Here is a 15,248-nt window from a genome sequence, read left to right on the forward strand (position 1 = left end):
GAAGTGAACAGAGACAAAGAAGGCTTTAGGAGGTGAAGAGGTACGGGCATTGGTGATGGACTAGCGGTGAGGGTGAGGGCGAACAAGGACAACCTCGGGTCTCAGATCTGGGGAGGGAAGGATGGCTGGCGGTGCCCTTCATTGGGGCCCAGGTGCCCTCTGGGAGTCGCCGGGGTATGAATGGGAAGAGGGAGCAGAAGGCAGGCTGGGGCAGCCAGTACAAGAGGCCGGGCTGGCCAAAGATGGGAGGGAGGCCAGGGGAGAAAGAGGGAGTGGGGTGGGGAGCTGACCGCTCCACGACAAGCGCGGGAGGACGAAAGGGTCTTGCCGTTTGGGCGCCTGGCTTCCTGGGGCCTGGACGTGAGCAAGGACACGGGCAGGAAGCTAGACGACGCACGAGTGTACTCAAGCCTTCAGGGCAGGCAGGGAAGACTGGAAGCCCCGACGGGGCGTTCAGGGGACGCAAAAAGAAGGTCTCGGAGCTCCGGGCCAGGGCTGTGCGGAGAGTGCGGGGGATGTGAGGGGGCCTCAGGCCAGCCCCACGGGCGCTCCCGCCCCGGGGGGGCCCGGAGTAGCTGGGGCAACCTAGGTCGGAGGGGAGGAAGGGAGGAGGAGGAGGGCGAGCGGAAGAAGCGAGCGGGGCCGCGGAGCGGGAGAGTAGGCTGAGGGGCGGAGGAGGGGACCAGGCAGGAGGGGCGGGGAGGGGCGGGGCGGGGCGGGGGCGGGGCGGTGGGGGATGCGCCCCCGCTCCTGGGTCTAGCCTTTTTCTCCTTCCGCACAGCCCGGGTTTCCGCTTCCCTCCCGGGCGCGGGGTGAAGGAGCGGGGCGCGCCTCGGTCCCTGCCGCCGCCGCCGCCGCCGCCGCCGCCGCCATGTGGCCGCCAGACCAGGAGCCCGACCCGGACCCGGACCCGGCCTCGGCGCGCGCCGGCCGCTCTCCGTCCGGCGCGGCGATGCCGGGGCTCCGCGCCCTCCTGCCGGCGCGCGCCTTCCTCTGCTCGCTCAAAGGCCGCCTCCTGCTGGCCGAGTCGGTGAGTGCGGCGCGGGGCCCGGGCATGGAACCGCGGAGGCGCCGTCGGGACTCCCGGGCCCCGCCGAGCCCTCGGAAGCGCGGAAGACGGGCGGACCGGGCGGACCTGGGAGCACTTCCCGAGGCGTCGGGGGGCGCCGAAGCTCTCCACGCGGGAGGCAGAGACGAGGCGGAGCCCGAACCCAGGCCCTTCGGGCTCCCTAACCCAACGTTGGGGGCTGCTCGGGAAGCCTGAGGCCCGGGCCTGCCAAGGCGACGGGCGGGTCCCTGGAAACTCAGCCCGGCACTGTGTGACCTCGGGCACCTCCGCCGTCTCTGGGCCCCCGGAACGGGCTGCGGCCCCGCATCTTCTGGCATCCGTCATGGGCGCTCCGCTTCCCAAACTCTCCCGCCATTCTGGCTGCGCCCCGGGAGAAATCAGCCGGCTCGGTGTTTTCGCGACGCCCGAGTCGGGGCCAGGGTGGGCTCTCCGCGCCCCTGCCTGCTTTCCTGGGCGCAGGGAGGGCCGGCCGGGCCTCGAGCTGCAGGGCGGAGGCCGGGGTGGACTCTGGCCAGCCAAGACGGGGAACAGCGGGAAGTGGGAAGGGGACCCCCGGGATTGGGTGAGGCCCGGGCCGCACAGTGCGGGGTGTGCAGGCCGACCCCTCCCCCCGGGTGCGGGGGGCGGGGGCGGGAGCCCAGCGGGGTGACTTCATCCCCCTCCTCCCCTCCCCTGCCCTGATCCAGCCGCCCCGCCCCCGCCAAGCTCCTTCCTCCTTCCCGCAAACCCCACCCGGGCCTGTCAGGCCTTTGTCTTGGGGACACCACGAGAACTCCCGCACCATCCGCGGGTGGGGCGGGGTCTTGGTGCTGGGCCGCTGTGCAGGGAAGGGAACGAAGTGGCCCGGCGCAGGGAAGGCGAGATAAGGAGCAGCTCTTGTTACTTAGATCCCCGGCAGTTTGGCTGTCCCTGTTATTCCCACTTTGCAGACAAGAAGGCTGAGGCCAGGACGTCTAGGGAATTTGACAGGATTTGAGGGTCAGATGAGGGAAGGATGAGAGTGGGGATCAGAGGAAGGAGGCTTCTGCCCCAGACCTCTTCTTCCTACTGCCCAGGGCAGATGGCGGGAGGCCTTCCCGCCACTACTTCTACCCCTGGGGTCAGCCCAGAGGTCATCAGCCCACACTCCTCTCGTTGCCTCTCGTTGGCACCCCAGTCCCAGCCTGGAGGTGGATGGGAGCCACTTTTGCAGAGAAGCCTTAAATTCACAGGCCAGTGAGGGACACTAACCCCAACCCCCCTCCAGCCAGCCTCAGACGAGGCCCTTGGTGTAGCTGGGTGTCAGGAATCCAGATCTAGGAGGATGAAGAAGTAGGGAGGAAGAACTGGTTAGAGTTGATCACAAAGGGAGCCACTCTGGTCAGTCTTGCCTCCCTCTGGTCACCCCTCGCTGTCTCCTGCCTCCCTCTGGTCACCCCTCGCTGCCTCCAGGCCCAAGGAAACAGGAGGCTGACGGACAGGAAAGGGGAGGAAGTAGCCACCAGGAATCAGGGAATGAGGAAACAGGAATGAAGGGGAGCTTCCCAGAATCTGGCTTTGGGGGGTGGTGGGAGGGACATAAGAAGAGGACTTGCAGCAGGAGCTATGGGCGGGGTGGGTCAGGGTCTCATGGCCTTGTTTTCCTGGGAGGCCCCTCTCTGTGCCTTAATTTCCCATCTGTTCGGGTTGAACCCGGCTACTTCCCTGGCCCTGTTCAAGGCAGTTTTGGGTGCCCTGGGGACTCCCTGGGATCTCTGCAGCTCATTTGTCTGAAGCAGCCACAGTGTTTCCTGTGGGGCATCTCAGTGTCCCTACAGGGCCCCCTGGGCTCCACTCCAAGCTACTCAGCCATGGACATGCTCAAATCCTGCCCAGCCATAGTGACAGAAATCAAAACAGATAAAGGCCAGCACCCATAGGGCAGGGTTCCTTAAGAACTACAGGTGTGTTGTGAGCCAGCCCTGGGTTCAAATTCCGATGCCTTCTTATTGGCCCCATGATACCTAGCAACTCACTTCACCTGTCTGTCCCTCAGTCTTCTGATCTGTGAGGTGGGCTGTGGGCAGCACCCGTGTATGGGTGGTTGTGAGGATGCCCAAGCCTCAGGCCCTGGCCAGGGAAACAGCCCCTCATATGGTCTGCAGAACTGGCCAGGGGGCCTCAGCATCTTCAGGCATCAGTTCCCACCCACAGCAGGTGGACAGGGCTGCGGAGAATGCTGATTCTTGTTCCTTAGTGCAGCGTGCACTGAAGCGGCAGGGTCAACGCACCCCCCTCCCGGAGGTTTTTTCTTCGTATGAACTGGCAAACAGAAAACCCAAGGAGTTAAATCATCAATGCCCATATACCCACTGCCTAGACTGTACAGTTGTTAACCTGCTGCCGGCTTTGCTTTATCACGCATCTTCTTCTGTCTGTCCACCAGTTAGGTTTTCGTGCAGAATAAATTACCTGCATCAGTACATTTCAACTCTGAGCACTTCGTCATGCATATCATTAAATTCAAGATTTGTGTATTGTTTCGGGAGTTGGGTGTCATCTGTTGAAGTGGTTCCTGCTTCATGAGCTGCCTCTGAGACTGCTTGGGTTTGATTTGCCCTGTTGTGCACCATCTAAGTTGGGTGGATTCTGCCATAGAGCCTGCTGGGGTGGGGGGGGCTGGGTATGCAGCCGCAGAAGGCAGCCTCCTGGGGGACTGGATACACATGGGAAGCTGGGGCATCCTACTGGGTCCTGACAGGGCACAGGCACGGGAATCAGGGTGCAGACCTGTGCCCAGAGGCCTCAAGGGCAGCAAGCATGTGGGCCAGGGCCCCATGATGGGGTTCTAATCCTGGCAGCTGCAGGACTGTGGGCAGGTCGCCTCCCCTGCTGGAGGGACCTCTGGCCCTGGCTGCAGAGCCCAGGGCCAGGGGTTGTAAAAAAGGTTCTGATTTTTCCTCCCGTCCCCTCCAGGGTCTCTCATTCATCACCTTTGTCTGCTATGTGGCGTCCTCTGCATCCGCCTTCCTCGCAGCGCCTCTGCTGGAGTTCCTGCTGGCCCTCTACTTCCTCTTTGCAGATGCGATGCAGCTGAATGACAAGTGGCAGGGCTTGTGCTGGCCCATGATGGTGAGGGCTGGGCCCAGGAGGAAGGGGCTGGCTGCATTTTGACCCTCATCCTTTCTTCAGTGTGCCAAAGGGGCTCTTTACAGTTGGTTGGAGCCCGGACTCCCCACTCAGCAGACACGTGACCCAGAGCAGGTTGTCTTACCTCTGGGAGGTCTCTAGATGAGGCTGAGAACCCCAGCTGACATCCTGGCCACTGGCCACCAGATGGCGCTAGTGCTCCCAGCCGTGCCGGCCGGAATGAGCTTCCGCGGCAGGAATTCAAGCCATTTCCACAAGAGCAGGACAGGTTAAATGAGGACTTGCGGGGTTCAGCCAGACCCCAGCCATCTGGCAGCTTGCCTGGTCACCCAGGAGGCCCCAAAGCCCCACCTCAAATTTTGCTGTTTGAGAAGGGACAGAAGGGCTGCGAGTGAACCCTGGTTCCTTGGCTTCATATCCAATGTGTTTCCTGATGGGCTGCGCCCTGTGTCCCCATTTTAGGAACAGGTGAGCAGAAACCATGATAGGTAAATGTATTTGCCACAAGTATGTGGCACAGCGAGGCCCAAGGCCAGATCTCCCCACTGGAGAGCCAGCAGGAAGCAAGTGACCAGGTTTCCCACATCTTTCTCAACAAACAGGGAGATGTGCTTGTGGGCCCAGCCACAGGGCAAACTGCAGGCTGGCCCACATCCTGTTGTCCACTGGGCAGGGGATGGCCAGCTGGACCCGGAACGGGTCAGCCCAGCTGCTGGAAGCCTCCAGGGGCACCTGGGCAGGGGCAGGAATGGGGGGGAGGGAGAACTAGGGAGTGCAAGATGGGGCCAGGACAGGGCGGAGCCCCAGGGGTGCCAGACCTGCAGGGCACCAGGTGTGTTACGCAGCCTGCAGGGCCCACTGTCCCCTGGGAACAGTGGGTTCCAGCTGCGTTCCTGCCACCTGGTGCCCTTCTGAGCCCATGCCCCTATCTGGGCTCCCAGCCCTGCTCCAGATCCCAAAGCTATGCTCCACTCCTGGAGCCCCAGGCAGTGACCACGCCCACCTCTCCCCAGGACTTCCTGCGCTGTGTCACAGCCGCTCTCATCTACTTCGCCATCTCCATCACAGCTGTCGCCAAGTACTCGGACGGGGCTTCCAAAGCAGCTGGGGTGAGTAGCCACCCTAACCCTGGAAGGGGTTGCCCAGCAATGCCCCCTCAAGTTCACCCCACCTCTGATGGAGCCCCAGATGCCCCTTGGACGTTCAATGTCTGGGGCAGAGTCTGTGCCCACAGGGGATCTCAGAGATTCCAAACTCCTCTTACTGGAGACTTCATCTGCCCCAAGTTTTGAAGGCTGTTTGCCGAGCCAAGGTAACAGCTCATTTTGCTTCTTGTTGGTACTGGGAGGGGTGTGTTTGCTATCTGAGCTATGTATCCGAGCATATCGAGCAGGGCGGCAGCTTCTCTACTTCTCCCGGGCTCTCGGACCCGGGACTCCCAGCTTCTGATGATCGGTCCCATCCATCCTGTCCCCTGTCTCACAGGTGTTTGGCTTCTTTGCCACCATCGTGTTTGCAATCGACTTCTACTTGATCTTTAATGATGTGGCCAAATTCCTCAAACAAGGGGACTCAGCAGAAGAGAACACAGCTGATAAGGCAGAAGGTGGGTGGCCACCCTGTGGGTTTTCACCTGGGACCCTGGCTTCTCAACCCAGGACTGTTGCTGGGGACCCTGTTCTCCTTTAGGGATACTTGACCAGTTTGAGGTTGGAGGAGCATTCCCTCTCTCCCAATATGGGCAGGAAATGGGTTCCCAGCCTGGTTCTCCTGTCCCTTTATGGGACATGGATCATAAAGCAAGCTGGGCTGGCTCCCCAGGCCCTCGGGCTTTCCAGGAAAGGCATGCTGAGGGCAGGCCCAGCACCTCCTGCTGACAAGACCTTCCGTCGTGAGCCCCCAAGGCAGTCGGAGTGGCCACCTACCCTGAAACCCAGGCACCTGCCCAGTTTCACCAGCCCGTGGCTCAGGGGCCAGAGAACCAGGCTCTCATTGTTACCCGCAGCACCTGGGCAAGCTCAGGTTTATGAGCAGAAACCATCCTTTTGCTAAGAATGGATGAGGCCCATCTCCTCCCATCCTGTACTTCAGCCACACCTAGGGTCACTGACCCTAGACATTTTCCTTAGGCCTTTGTGACCTACTCATTCCCTGCCCTGGGTGTTTCTAGACCACTAGCCCAGTAAGCAAGTAGGAAGTGACTGTGGACACATGTGTTTGAGTATTGTGGGCTTTGAGACTTGGAGATGGACGTATGATTTTTTTGATGTAAAATGATTCCTAGCTTATGTGTTAGAATACTGGAAGCCCACCAAATCAGACCAGTCTAACCCTCGGGACAGGGCCAAGGGAGTCAGGGTTTACAGAGGCTCTCAGAGCTCATCCGTGACCCGGCAACAGGGTGAGGACAGACTGGGGCTCCAAGAGACAGAGTTGGCCGGTGAAGGGGTGTCCCTCCCTGAAATCAGCAACCGGCACTGGGGCTGAGGCTGGAGGGTTAGCGACTTGGGTGCTTTTTCTTCCTGGAGTGGGGGTTCCAGAAGATTCTAGAGAGTACTCAGTATTGGACTTCAGGAACCCTTGACTCAAACTTTAGATAGGCCCTTAACGTCATAATATGTGTCTGATTATCATATAAAATTAGGACTGGGGGCAAGGGGGACTCAAATTATAAGATGGCTAAAAAGCAACTTCCTGATTTTCTAGTATATTTTACTTTCTTGTGCCAGAAAAGAGCTGACCCCACCCTGCCCTGCTGACTTGCATGGTAGGGTTGAGTTTGGTGAGTTTTCACGCTGAAGCCCCAGCCCACTCACGGCCCAGGGGAGACTGGAGAGGGCCTGGAGCAGGGGCATGTGGGCTCCCCGCTCCGTGTGGCCACATCCTGGAGGTGACAGCAGCTGCCCCTGCAGCGCTGGGTCCCAGGCCCCAGGCCAGCCCTCCTGCCAAGCTGCCACCACCGACAGCACAGTCCACGCGGGAGGGGTCTGAGCCTGGGGCTCTAGCCAACAGCCAGAAACCCAGCCAGTCTCCCCAGAAACAGCTTCCAGGCCCCGCTGGCCTACAAACTCCTGCCAAGCATCCCCTTTGCTTTGCTTTCAGAAGAGAATTCCGACTCTGACTCTGACTGAAGCCCTGCCCCGCCTGCCCCAACGACCGGAGCCCCCCAGGCTCCTACAGTTGTGCCTTCTGGCCGGGTGCAGTCAAGACCACATGCGCTGGGAGAGAGGCGGTGACTTCTCCAGCAGCAGTGGGAGCTTCTGACAGAGCCGGGCTCCTCACGGCCCCGAGGTGACACGCCCAAGCCCGGCCTACCCAACAGCACCCCTCGGCTGAGCAGCATCTAATAACCACTGCACACACGGGGGCATCGTCAATAGTCTGCCACGCCTCCTCATTTCTGCCCCACAGACCTTTAGCCTTGTACACTCTCTGCCAAAAATAAGCACAAGGGGACAGAGCTGATGGAGCCTTGTTACCTCCATCCCCTGCAGCGGGGAGGGGGGTAAAAGTAGGACCAAAGCCACCACAGGGCCAACCTGCTAGGTCCCCGTGATTTTTGTCTGCATTTGGTGTCCCACTCACGCCAGGCACTTTGTTGAGAATGATCCTTCCAAGATCTTCTGTTCCAGGAGCACCAGTTCCCTCTTCGTTTTTGAAGCAGGAAGAAAACCGACCTTTGCTCTCCTCTAGGAGCGAGCAGGTCACAGTGCCCAGAACAGGCACCTCACACCCTGGGGAGCCACGTCTTCTCCGGGGGACCTGACAGCTGTAGATCAGCTTACCAGGTCCAAAAGATCCAGATACCTAACCATGAAATAACTGACGGTTTCTGGGGGGCTGGGCAGGCCCAGCCAAACCTTCTTTCCCGGGGGCCCGCCAGCCGGCGAGGGGCTCTTGGGCACTCAGGATGATAGTCTCTCGACACCAGAGCAGGTCTCCTGACCGCCTTTCGAGAGGTGAGATGTGCCTTCTGCGTTCACCTGAGGATACGTTCTGTGTATGTTCAATGGGATTTTGTAACTTTATGTAATTTTTTTTTCTTTTTTTACACAAAAGTAGCTTTTTAAATGGCATTTCCTCTGACCCAAGAGGCCTCATGAATGAGCCAGATGTGGACCCATGTCTTGGGCATTTGTAACCTTTGTTCTTCTCTTGCATGTGAAAAAAGCCATAATGGATTAAACCAGACTGACTCCGTGCTTGGAGTGTATGTGTTTGAAAACAACTCACACCACCCAGGGCAGTGCAGTCCAGTGTCCTGTTCAGCACAGATGGCTCCTGTCGATGGTGAGTCCGACAGCTCCGGGGCTCAGCTCTTGCTCCACAGCTCACACCGCCGACGCCTCTGACGCATGTGCTCTCCCTCACCCCTCACACAGTCCTGGTTCACAGTGCAGGAAACCGAAAGAAGGTTCTGGAGCTTGCCTTGGTCCCCGGAGCCCCTTTGAAGGGGCCCAGGGCCCTCTCACTTAGTGTCAGGGTAACGACATAGCACCTCTGAGGCAGCCACAACCTGGGGCTCTCGTGGTTTGGAATCTGGTTGCACAGGGGACCTCAGAGTTGGAGCCTGGGAGGACACTGAGTCAGCATCTGGCCTAGGCCTTCTGCTCCAGCTTTGGCACACGTTCGAAAACCTGTCTGAGAGCTGGCGTGCAGATGCCGAGAGGAGCGTATGGCCGGAATTTCTGCCCCACTGTGCCTGTGCAGGTAAGCCAGACTTGCTGCCTGTCGACACCCACACCCTGGCCCCTCTCGTGGACGCGGACTCTGTTCTGCCTCCACCTCCGAGGCCTGTTTCAGAAACTGGGTCCACAGCCTTCGAAGGTACAGAGGGGAAGTGAGAGCAAGGACAGAGACAATGCCACTTTTATGTGTCCATTTATTAAACAAGTACTCCTTCATGACAATTTAATACAATATTTATTAGCGATTAGTGTTGAGAAAATTATTTTCCTCTACATACAAAAATACAGATTTGAACACTATGAAAACAATCAGGACAAGTACCATGAAAAATAGGTCCTTCAAAAGAAATAAAGGGGCAGAATTGAGGGCAATGTGAGGCTCTGTCTGCTGTCAGGGACAAACCGCCAGGAGCAAAGGCTTTGGGGCGCCAAAACCACTCCAAATGGATAGAGTCAAACCCACAAGCTAGAGTCTGAGAAGCCAGGAGACCCACCAACAGCATAAACCATCCTGTGCCACATGGGCATCACCTCAGAATGCCCACAGCTGTGTCCAACTAGCAAAGGAAATAGTCTTTTAAGAAGTAAAATGTAAAATGTTAAATTAACATTGCCCCCCAAAGTGCCACCGGGCCAAGTACCAATGAATAATCATATTAGAGTTATTAGCCATCTGACTTGACGTCCTTTGTTAAAATAATTACATATTCTGACCCTTCAAAGGGACAAAAGAGAAGCTATAATCTTACGTTTCCATAAATCCACTCCTTCATGTTGCAGCGGCTCAGCTAGTTTACTCAAGAATTTTCTTGACCAGAGAGAACCCACATCCTACCGGGGTGGGAAAGCCAAAGGAGCAGGTAGAGTGTAGCAAGTCTCGATTTCATGAAGCTCCTCGCAGCAGGACATCTATTTTGTCCAGGCAGAAAATCAGAAAGGGCCACGGAGCCCACCCCGCGCATCCGTAAACCGATATGAGGTCTGAGAAGGCCAGCCAGTGGAGGCCGCGCAGGCAGCCTGTCTCCCGCGGGCAGAGGGAAGCCAGCCGCAGGGCAGGAGCACTGGCCCGAGCCGGTCCTGGAAGACATCAGGCCGGAGAAGGCCCTCAGCCTCGCCCGCCCCCAACAATGGGGCTCTTCGCTGTTTTGGACCCAAAGAGGGGGGAGTCCGCACCACGTGTTTCTCTCCTCTTTCATGAAACCACTTTCTCCTTTCTGCTTGAGGTGAGCCGTGGCTCTCTAACTGACCAAGTGGTTTAAAAATGCCAGATGCAGTTATACTGATTAATAATCATTTCACAGAAATATACTCTTACTTTCAGACTGTTGAAATAAGCAGAAACAAGTTGCTGGGGAGAGAAAGCAGCAGAGAGGAGACAGGAATAGCCAAGGTGGGTTGTTGTTGGTTTTTTCTTTTTTAAAATACGTAACGAAGTTTAAAGGGATAATGGCCAAACCTCAAAACCATCATTGCTAAAAGCAATATTAAAAGGACACAATCTAAAATCATGCTACAAAAATAGTGTCATCTGGTTTAACTAAATGTACATCTTTTTTTTCAATTCCATGATTGACAAGTGTTTATGTGACTGACACACGGAAGGCACCGAAGGTGAAGAGATTATTATTTGTCTTAAAATATACAAAGACAGAATTACCTACGTTGTGGGGAGGGGGGAAACACATACAGTCATACCTGTAATAAATAGTTAAGTGTTTTTGCCACGGGTTCCTGAACCCCTACAAACTTCAACATATACAAATAGTTTCGATCCCTACATTCGCTTCGAGGGAACATCAAAATCAAGTTATTAAAAGCACTGGTTTTATCCACATATGTCAGTCTCATCAGGAAGCAGGAATGGAAAACTCATTTTGGGTTACAGAGTGGAAGCGCTGGAAGTAGGCAGCCCCCATGTGGGTCTGGACCGGCCTGGGCGTCCATGCAGGCCTCCTGCCCTCATCCTCTCCCAGGGAGCCGGCCCTCCCCCAGCTTTGGGTCAGCCAGTTCTCTCTTCAAGCCCTGATGATCTGCCTTCCTCCATTCTCTAGAGAATGGAACAGAGTTTCAAAACTTGCAAACCTATTCTGGAAAAGGCAGGAAAGCAAAATGGCCCACAGAGGGGGACAGCCATCCGTTAGACCTGGCCCTGCCTGGCCTGGGTACCCCCCCGCCCCCCCGCCCCGCCGTGTCCTCACTTCCTGGTTAAACAAGATGCTTCCCACCAGTGTTTGGCATCCTCCTCCAGAGACACTCAGTTTTGACCCGTTCAGACTATTACCAAGACCCATACAAACCAGCCCCTGAATCTACCTGTCACACCTCCACTCCTCAGAGGCACAATTCAGTAAAGAAACTTTGGGTCGAGCCCTAATCCCATCAACAGAGCTTGCTCAGGTCCTCTGAGACAAGTTCATTAGAAACAGAAAAGTTCTGAGAGCTCCCTACCAGCCGGGCTTTTAACCCCTTAATGAAGGCTCTCTGCTCTCTGGCCTTTGTGTACAATGCATCCCAAAGAAAACAGGCCACTCCCAGGAGTCTAATAAGCAAGTCACCAAATTAATGTCCTGGCATAAAAATGTAGACAAAAAAACTAACCCCATAAAAATGATGCACTATTAAAGGATCCATAATCTAAGTTTTACTTTAGGCAAGTTGCCACTGATTCAAGCCCAGTGGGCTTATAGATAACTTTTTTCTGTACTGTTGATAAAAACTGGAAAGGGGGGGGAAAAATCCCCAAGGTTGGGAAATGACATCCAAATGGAATAAAAATGTAATCTAGACCAAAGAAGGGAAAATACATCAGGACCCATTGCTCTGTTTCATGCCCAGGAGTGTATAAATGCCACTTACAGGTGTAAGGAAAAGTCAACCGGAACATTCATTTTCAGAAGGAAATTCCCGATCGAACAGGTATTGAGGGTGTTTTCTGTCAGAGATGGTTTCTAAAGAAAAGCAAGGGACAGGGTCAAATATTTCAAACTACCTTCTCAACCAGACAGTTCTTAAGATCTCGGGGCGCCTGGGTGGCTCAGTGGGTTAAAGCCTCTGCCTTCGGCTCGGGTCATGATCCCAGGGTCCTGGGATCGAGCCCCGCCTCGGGCTCTCTGCTCAGCAGGGAGCCTGCTTCCTCCTCTCTCTCTGCCTGTCTCTCTGCCTCCTTGTGATCTCTGTCAAATAAATAAATAAAATCTTTAAAAAAAAAAAAAAAAAGATCTCAGTAATACCTGCTGAGGAGAGAGGAAACACAAGATTTTATGAAGAGCCAGGAAGATTTACAAAGCTCAAGGCGGGCAGCGTCCGCGCTGCGTTCCCTCTAGGCCCGCACACCGAAATCCGAGGCACCCCGTCCAGACTCGAGACACCCAGAGCCCATGCAGAGCACCAAGGCGGGCCGGTCCCCACATCCAGCTCTCCCTCTCAGGCGGATTCCAAACACAAGACCTCATTTTTTCCAAAGCAAGAGGATAGGAAGGCAGGTCGCCAAGTACATTTTTTCCAAATGGCCCAGGTCGGTCACCACGTGTGGTGTGAGGAAGGATCCCCAGTACACAGCGGCGTGTGCTGAGCCCCTCCCTCCTCCCACTGCCCGAACTGGCCCCGCCCCCTGCTCCCACCTCTCCAGGCCATCGCCTAGCTGGTCCTCAGAGTGGGTGCTTGCTTATAAGGTAAGAAACACTCAAAGACAGAACTCCTGGGTTCTATAAAGTTCACTAGGAACTAAAAAAGCGTCTGGGACCTCACCAGCTCATGGCAATCCCTGGGGCAAGAAGCAACTTTTTATTTTGCTGGAGAGAATCAAGCGGCAAAAGCCTTAAGTCTAGAAGAGTGTCTTTTGTTTTGTTTTGCCTTTTGCTACCTGTTTAATGTCATTATTTTCCTGTAAACAAGATAGGGAAAAAACATCAGGTGGCAGCAAATGACTTCATGGTTGCTTGGTTTTGAACACGAAGGCACGATGGGGACCACTTAAACCATCACTGACTCCCAGAATCACTGAACTGGCCACACACTGCCTCCACACGCTATTCATCCTTAGGGAAGATCTTGCATAGCCAGAGATTAGAACCCGCTCCACCTCTTAAACACATGCAGGGGTGAGGAATTTCTTCCCAAAGAACACACGAGTGTCTACAGGAGAAGGACCACACACAGGATACAACACACGGAGGCATTATTTCAGGCTTACTGGCTGCAAGCGAGAATTCACATATGTGCACAGACAAAGGAGTTGGTGCTTCCATTCCCCAGGAGACTGCCTATGGCTTAACTGAAGACCGAATCACTAAGAAAGCATCAAAGAAAGACCAATGAAACTGCAAATTTTAAAAGAGCAGACATGTTTTCAGTGGAGTCAAAAGCTCTCACCAGAAGCATCCAACACATCAGACTTACCACCTCTACCCACGGGCAAGAGCATCCTTGCCAGGGGACTGTCACAGTGCCCCGAGGGCTGGGGGTGGGCTCTGCCTCCCGGAGCTGAACCCTCAGAGCCATACTGGGTCCCCACTGGCTTCCGTGTGGCTGGGCCAGACTCTGCCCATAAGGGCACTTCAGCTCTGCTTGCCGAGAGAGCAAGGTGTTGTGGCTGGACAGGCTATGCCATCCCTGCCTTTTGGTAGGCAAAGGTCATCCCTCTTGGACAAGTGTTGCTGCACAAAGTAAAAATTGAAAATAAAATACTTTGTATCAAACTTCTGTGAGAGTGTAATCCGTAGGCCTTTGTCCTTTCCTGGCTTTCTATGAGGCCAATGAGGGTCTTTAAGCCTCCATGACTGTAATCCTTCTGTTTGTAAGGGAAAGACCTCTCTCTCCATATCTTGAGCAGTGAAAAAAGACACAGGAGAAGCGGAGGGAAAAAATACCACATCAACTGAATCAGTGCCAAGACCAACCTTCCCTGAAGACGTCAGTGTCTGCGTCCTTCCAAAACCCCCAGAAGTTCCCCGAGACGCTTGCGGGTTTCAATCACAGTCTCCAGGAACAAATTCCAACTTATACAGCAACTGCAGTTCCCATCAAGTCTGGCTCCCACTCTGAAAGCCAGCATCATCCTACCAGAAAGCTGAGAAACATGAAGATTGCCTTAGCCTTAAAATCCCCCAAACCAAATCAATGTGGTCCATATTGGAACTATTAAATGCACAAATAGGCTTCCTTCAATTTGGAGAAAAGGGGAAAAAAAAAAGGGCCTGTTAAGCCCCCCTACATCTTGACTATCTTGTTTGTACACAGAGGCAACACAAGGAAAATGCAGGCAGCGTCACACCTGCCCTAGACAGCCGAATTCCCTCCACCAGCACTCACTGCCACACTGCCCGGCGCGACCATCTGTGTCACCACGTCACCCAGGTTTGTGAGCTAGAGAGTGGGCCTGGCCGCTGCTGGGTTTGCTGGGAGCTAATTAAATATAAAGCAATGTATTTACAAAAAGCATGGGGGAACCTCATGGCACAAAAGATATTAAATAGTTACAGGGACATAAATAATTCTGAAGATTCTAACACTACGATGCAAACTGACTCTAAGCCCCTCTGTGGCACAAGATGCCGTCACTTGTTATCACCTGTAAGCCTTTACAGTTTTGATGGACTTCAGAACCATTTCTTGCAGCTTTCAACACATCCTCAGGAGATCAACAGGCCCTTTTTCACCAGACGATAAACCGGTTTTATTGTAGTGACTTGGGAAAACTTGGGCAGCAAACCTGCCTGAGTGGTATTCTTCCCCCCCCCCCCCCAATCTCACTTCAAAGGCGGCTTTTTAGTGAGGCCAAGTAACATGATTCCCGGCAGATTGCTGATAAAGCTCAGGGTGGTCTTTCCAAGTGGGCCCCGATGAATGCAGGGCTGAGTCGACGCCACCCTGTGTCTAACTGGAACTCTCAGAGGGAGATAAGCCCATTTCTGACGATGCAGACACACTCAACAAATGCAGAATAAATACACAAAAGGAGCAGATAAAATCCAGATGTCCTAATCTCCTCCAAAGTCACTACATCTACTAAGTTCAAGGTCTACGACTCCTGACTGGTGCTGCCTCACAACACACAGAGGGGCCGGGGGCTCCATCCCACCTGCGTGGAAGCAGGGGTCTGCACGGGACACAGACAAGGAGCTTACACATGTGACCCAGGCCACTGCCCCAGAAAGGAAACACAGCAGAATTCCAATCGTACTGGATGGCCTGTCCACGGGGCTAACCCCTTGGCCCCCACCCTTCAGCAGTGGGACCTGCACTGGGAAATCAGAGGCATGGGCAGGGCTGGATGCTTTCTCACCTATGCTGTGTCCCCCTCACCGCCCGACACACTCACGTCCGGTCCCCCCTTACACGGTGCCCGGCCACCACTGCCATCGTCCACCACCTCGTGAGCTCTC

The 15,248-nt window shown here is 55.1% G+C and overlaps 1 protein-coding gene across 1 annotated transcript; it reads left to right on the forward strand.

The window, feature by feature from the left end:
- The first annotated feature begins 855 nt into the window (after nt 1–855).
- On the forward strand, nt 856–8,376 carry CMTM3 (CKLF like MARVEL transmembrane domain containing 3). The gene is made up of 5 exons (XM_032326329.1): nt 856–1,030; nt 4,004–4,159; nt 5,191–5,286; nt 5,663–5,783; nt 7,280–8,376. Exons 1-5 carry the CDS (start codon nt 872–874, stop codon nt 7,306–7,308), a joined length of 561 nt encoding a protein of 186 aa, XP_032182220.1. The 5' UTR covers nt 856–871; the 3' UTR covers nt 7,309–8,376.
- Nucleotides 8,377–15,248: the final 6,872 nt, after the last annotated feature.

This window comes from Mustela erminea, chromosome 19 (genome assembly GCF_009829155.1).
Source record: "Mustela erminea isolate mMusErm1 chromosome 19, mMusErm1.Pri, whole genome shotgun sequence".
NCBI classification, from domain to species: Eukaryota; Metazoa; Chordata; class Mammalia; order Carnivora; family Mustelidae; genus Mustela; species Mustela erminea.

Coding starts and splice junctions, on each gene's coding strand:
- CMTM3 (XM_032326329.1), top strand. CDS start 872: ATGTGGCCGCCAGACCAGGAGCCCGACCCGGACCCGGACCCGGCCTCG. Junction 1,031..4,003: donor GCCTCCTGCTGGCCGAGTCG/GTGAGTGCGGCG, acceptor CGTCCCCTCCAG/GGTCTCTCATTCATCACCTT. Junction 5,287..5,662: donor GGGCTTCCAAAGCAGCTGGG/GTGAGTAGCCAC, acceptor CCTGTCTCACAG/GTGTTTGGCTTCTTTGCCAC.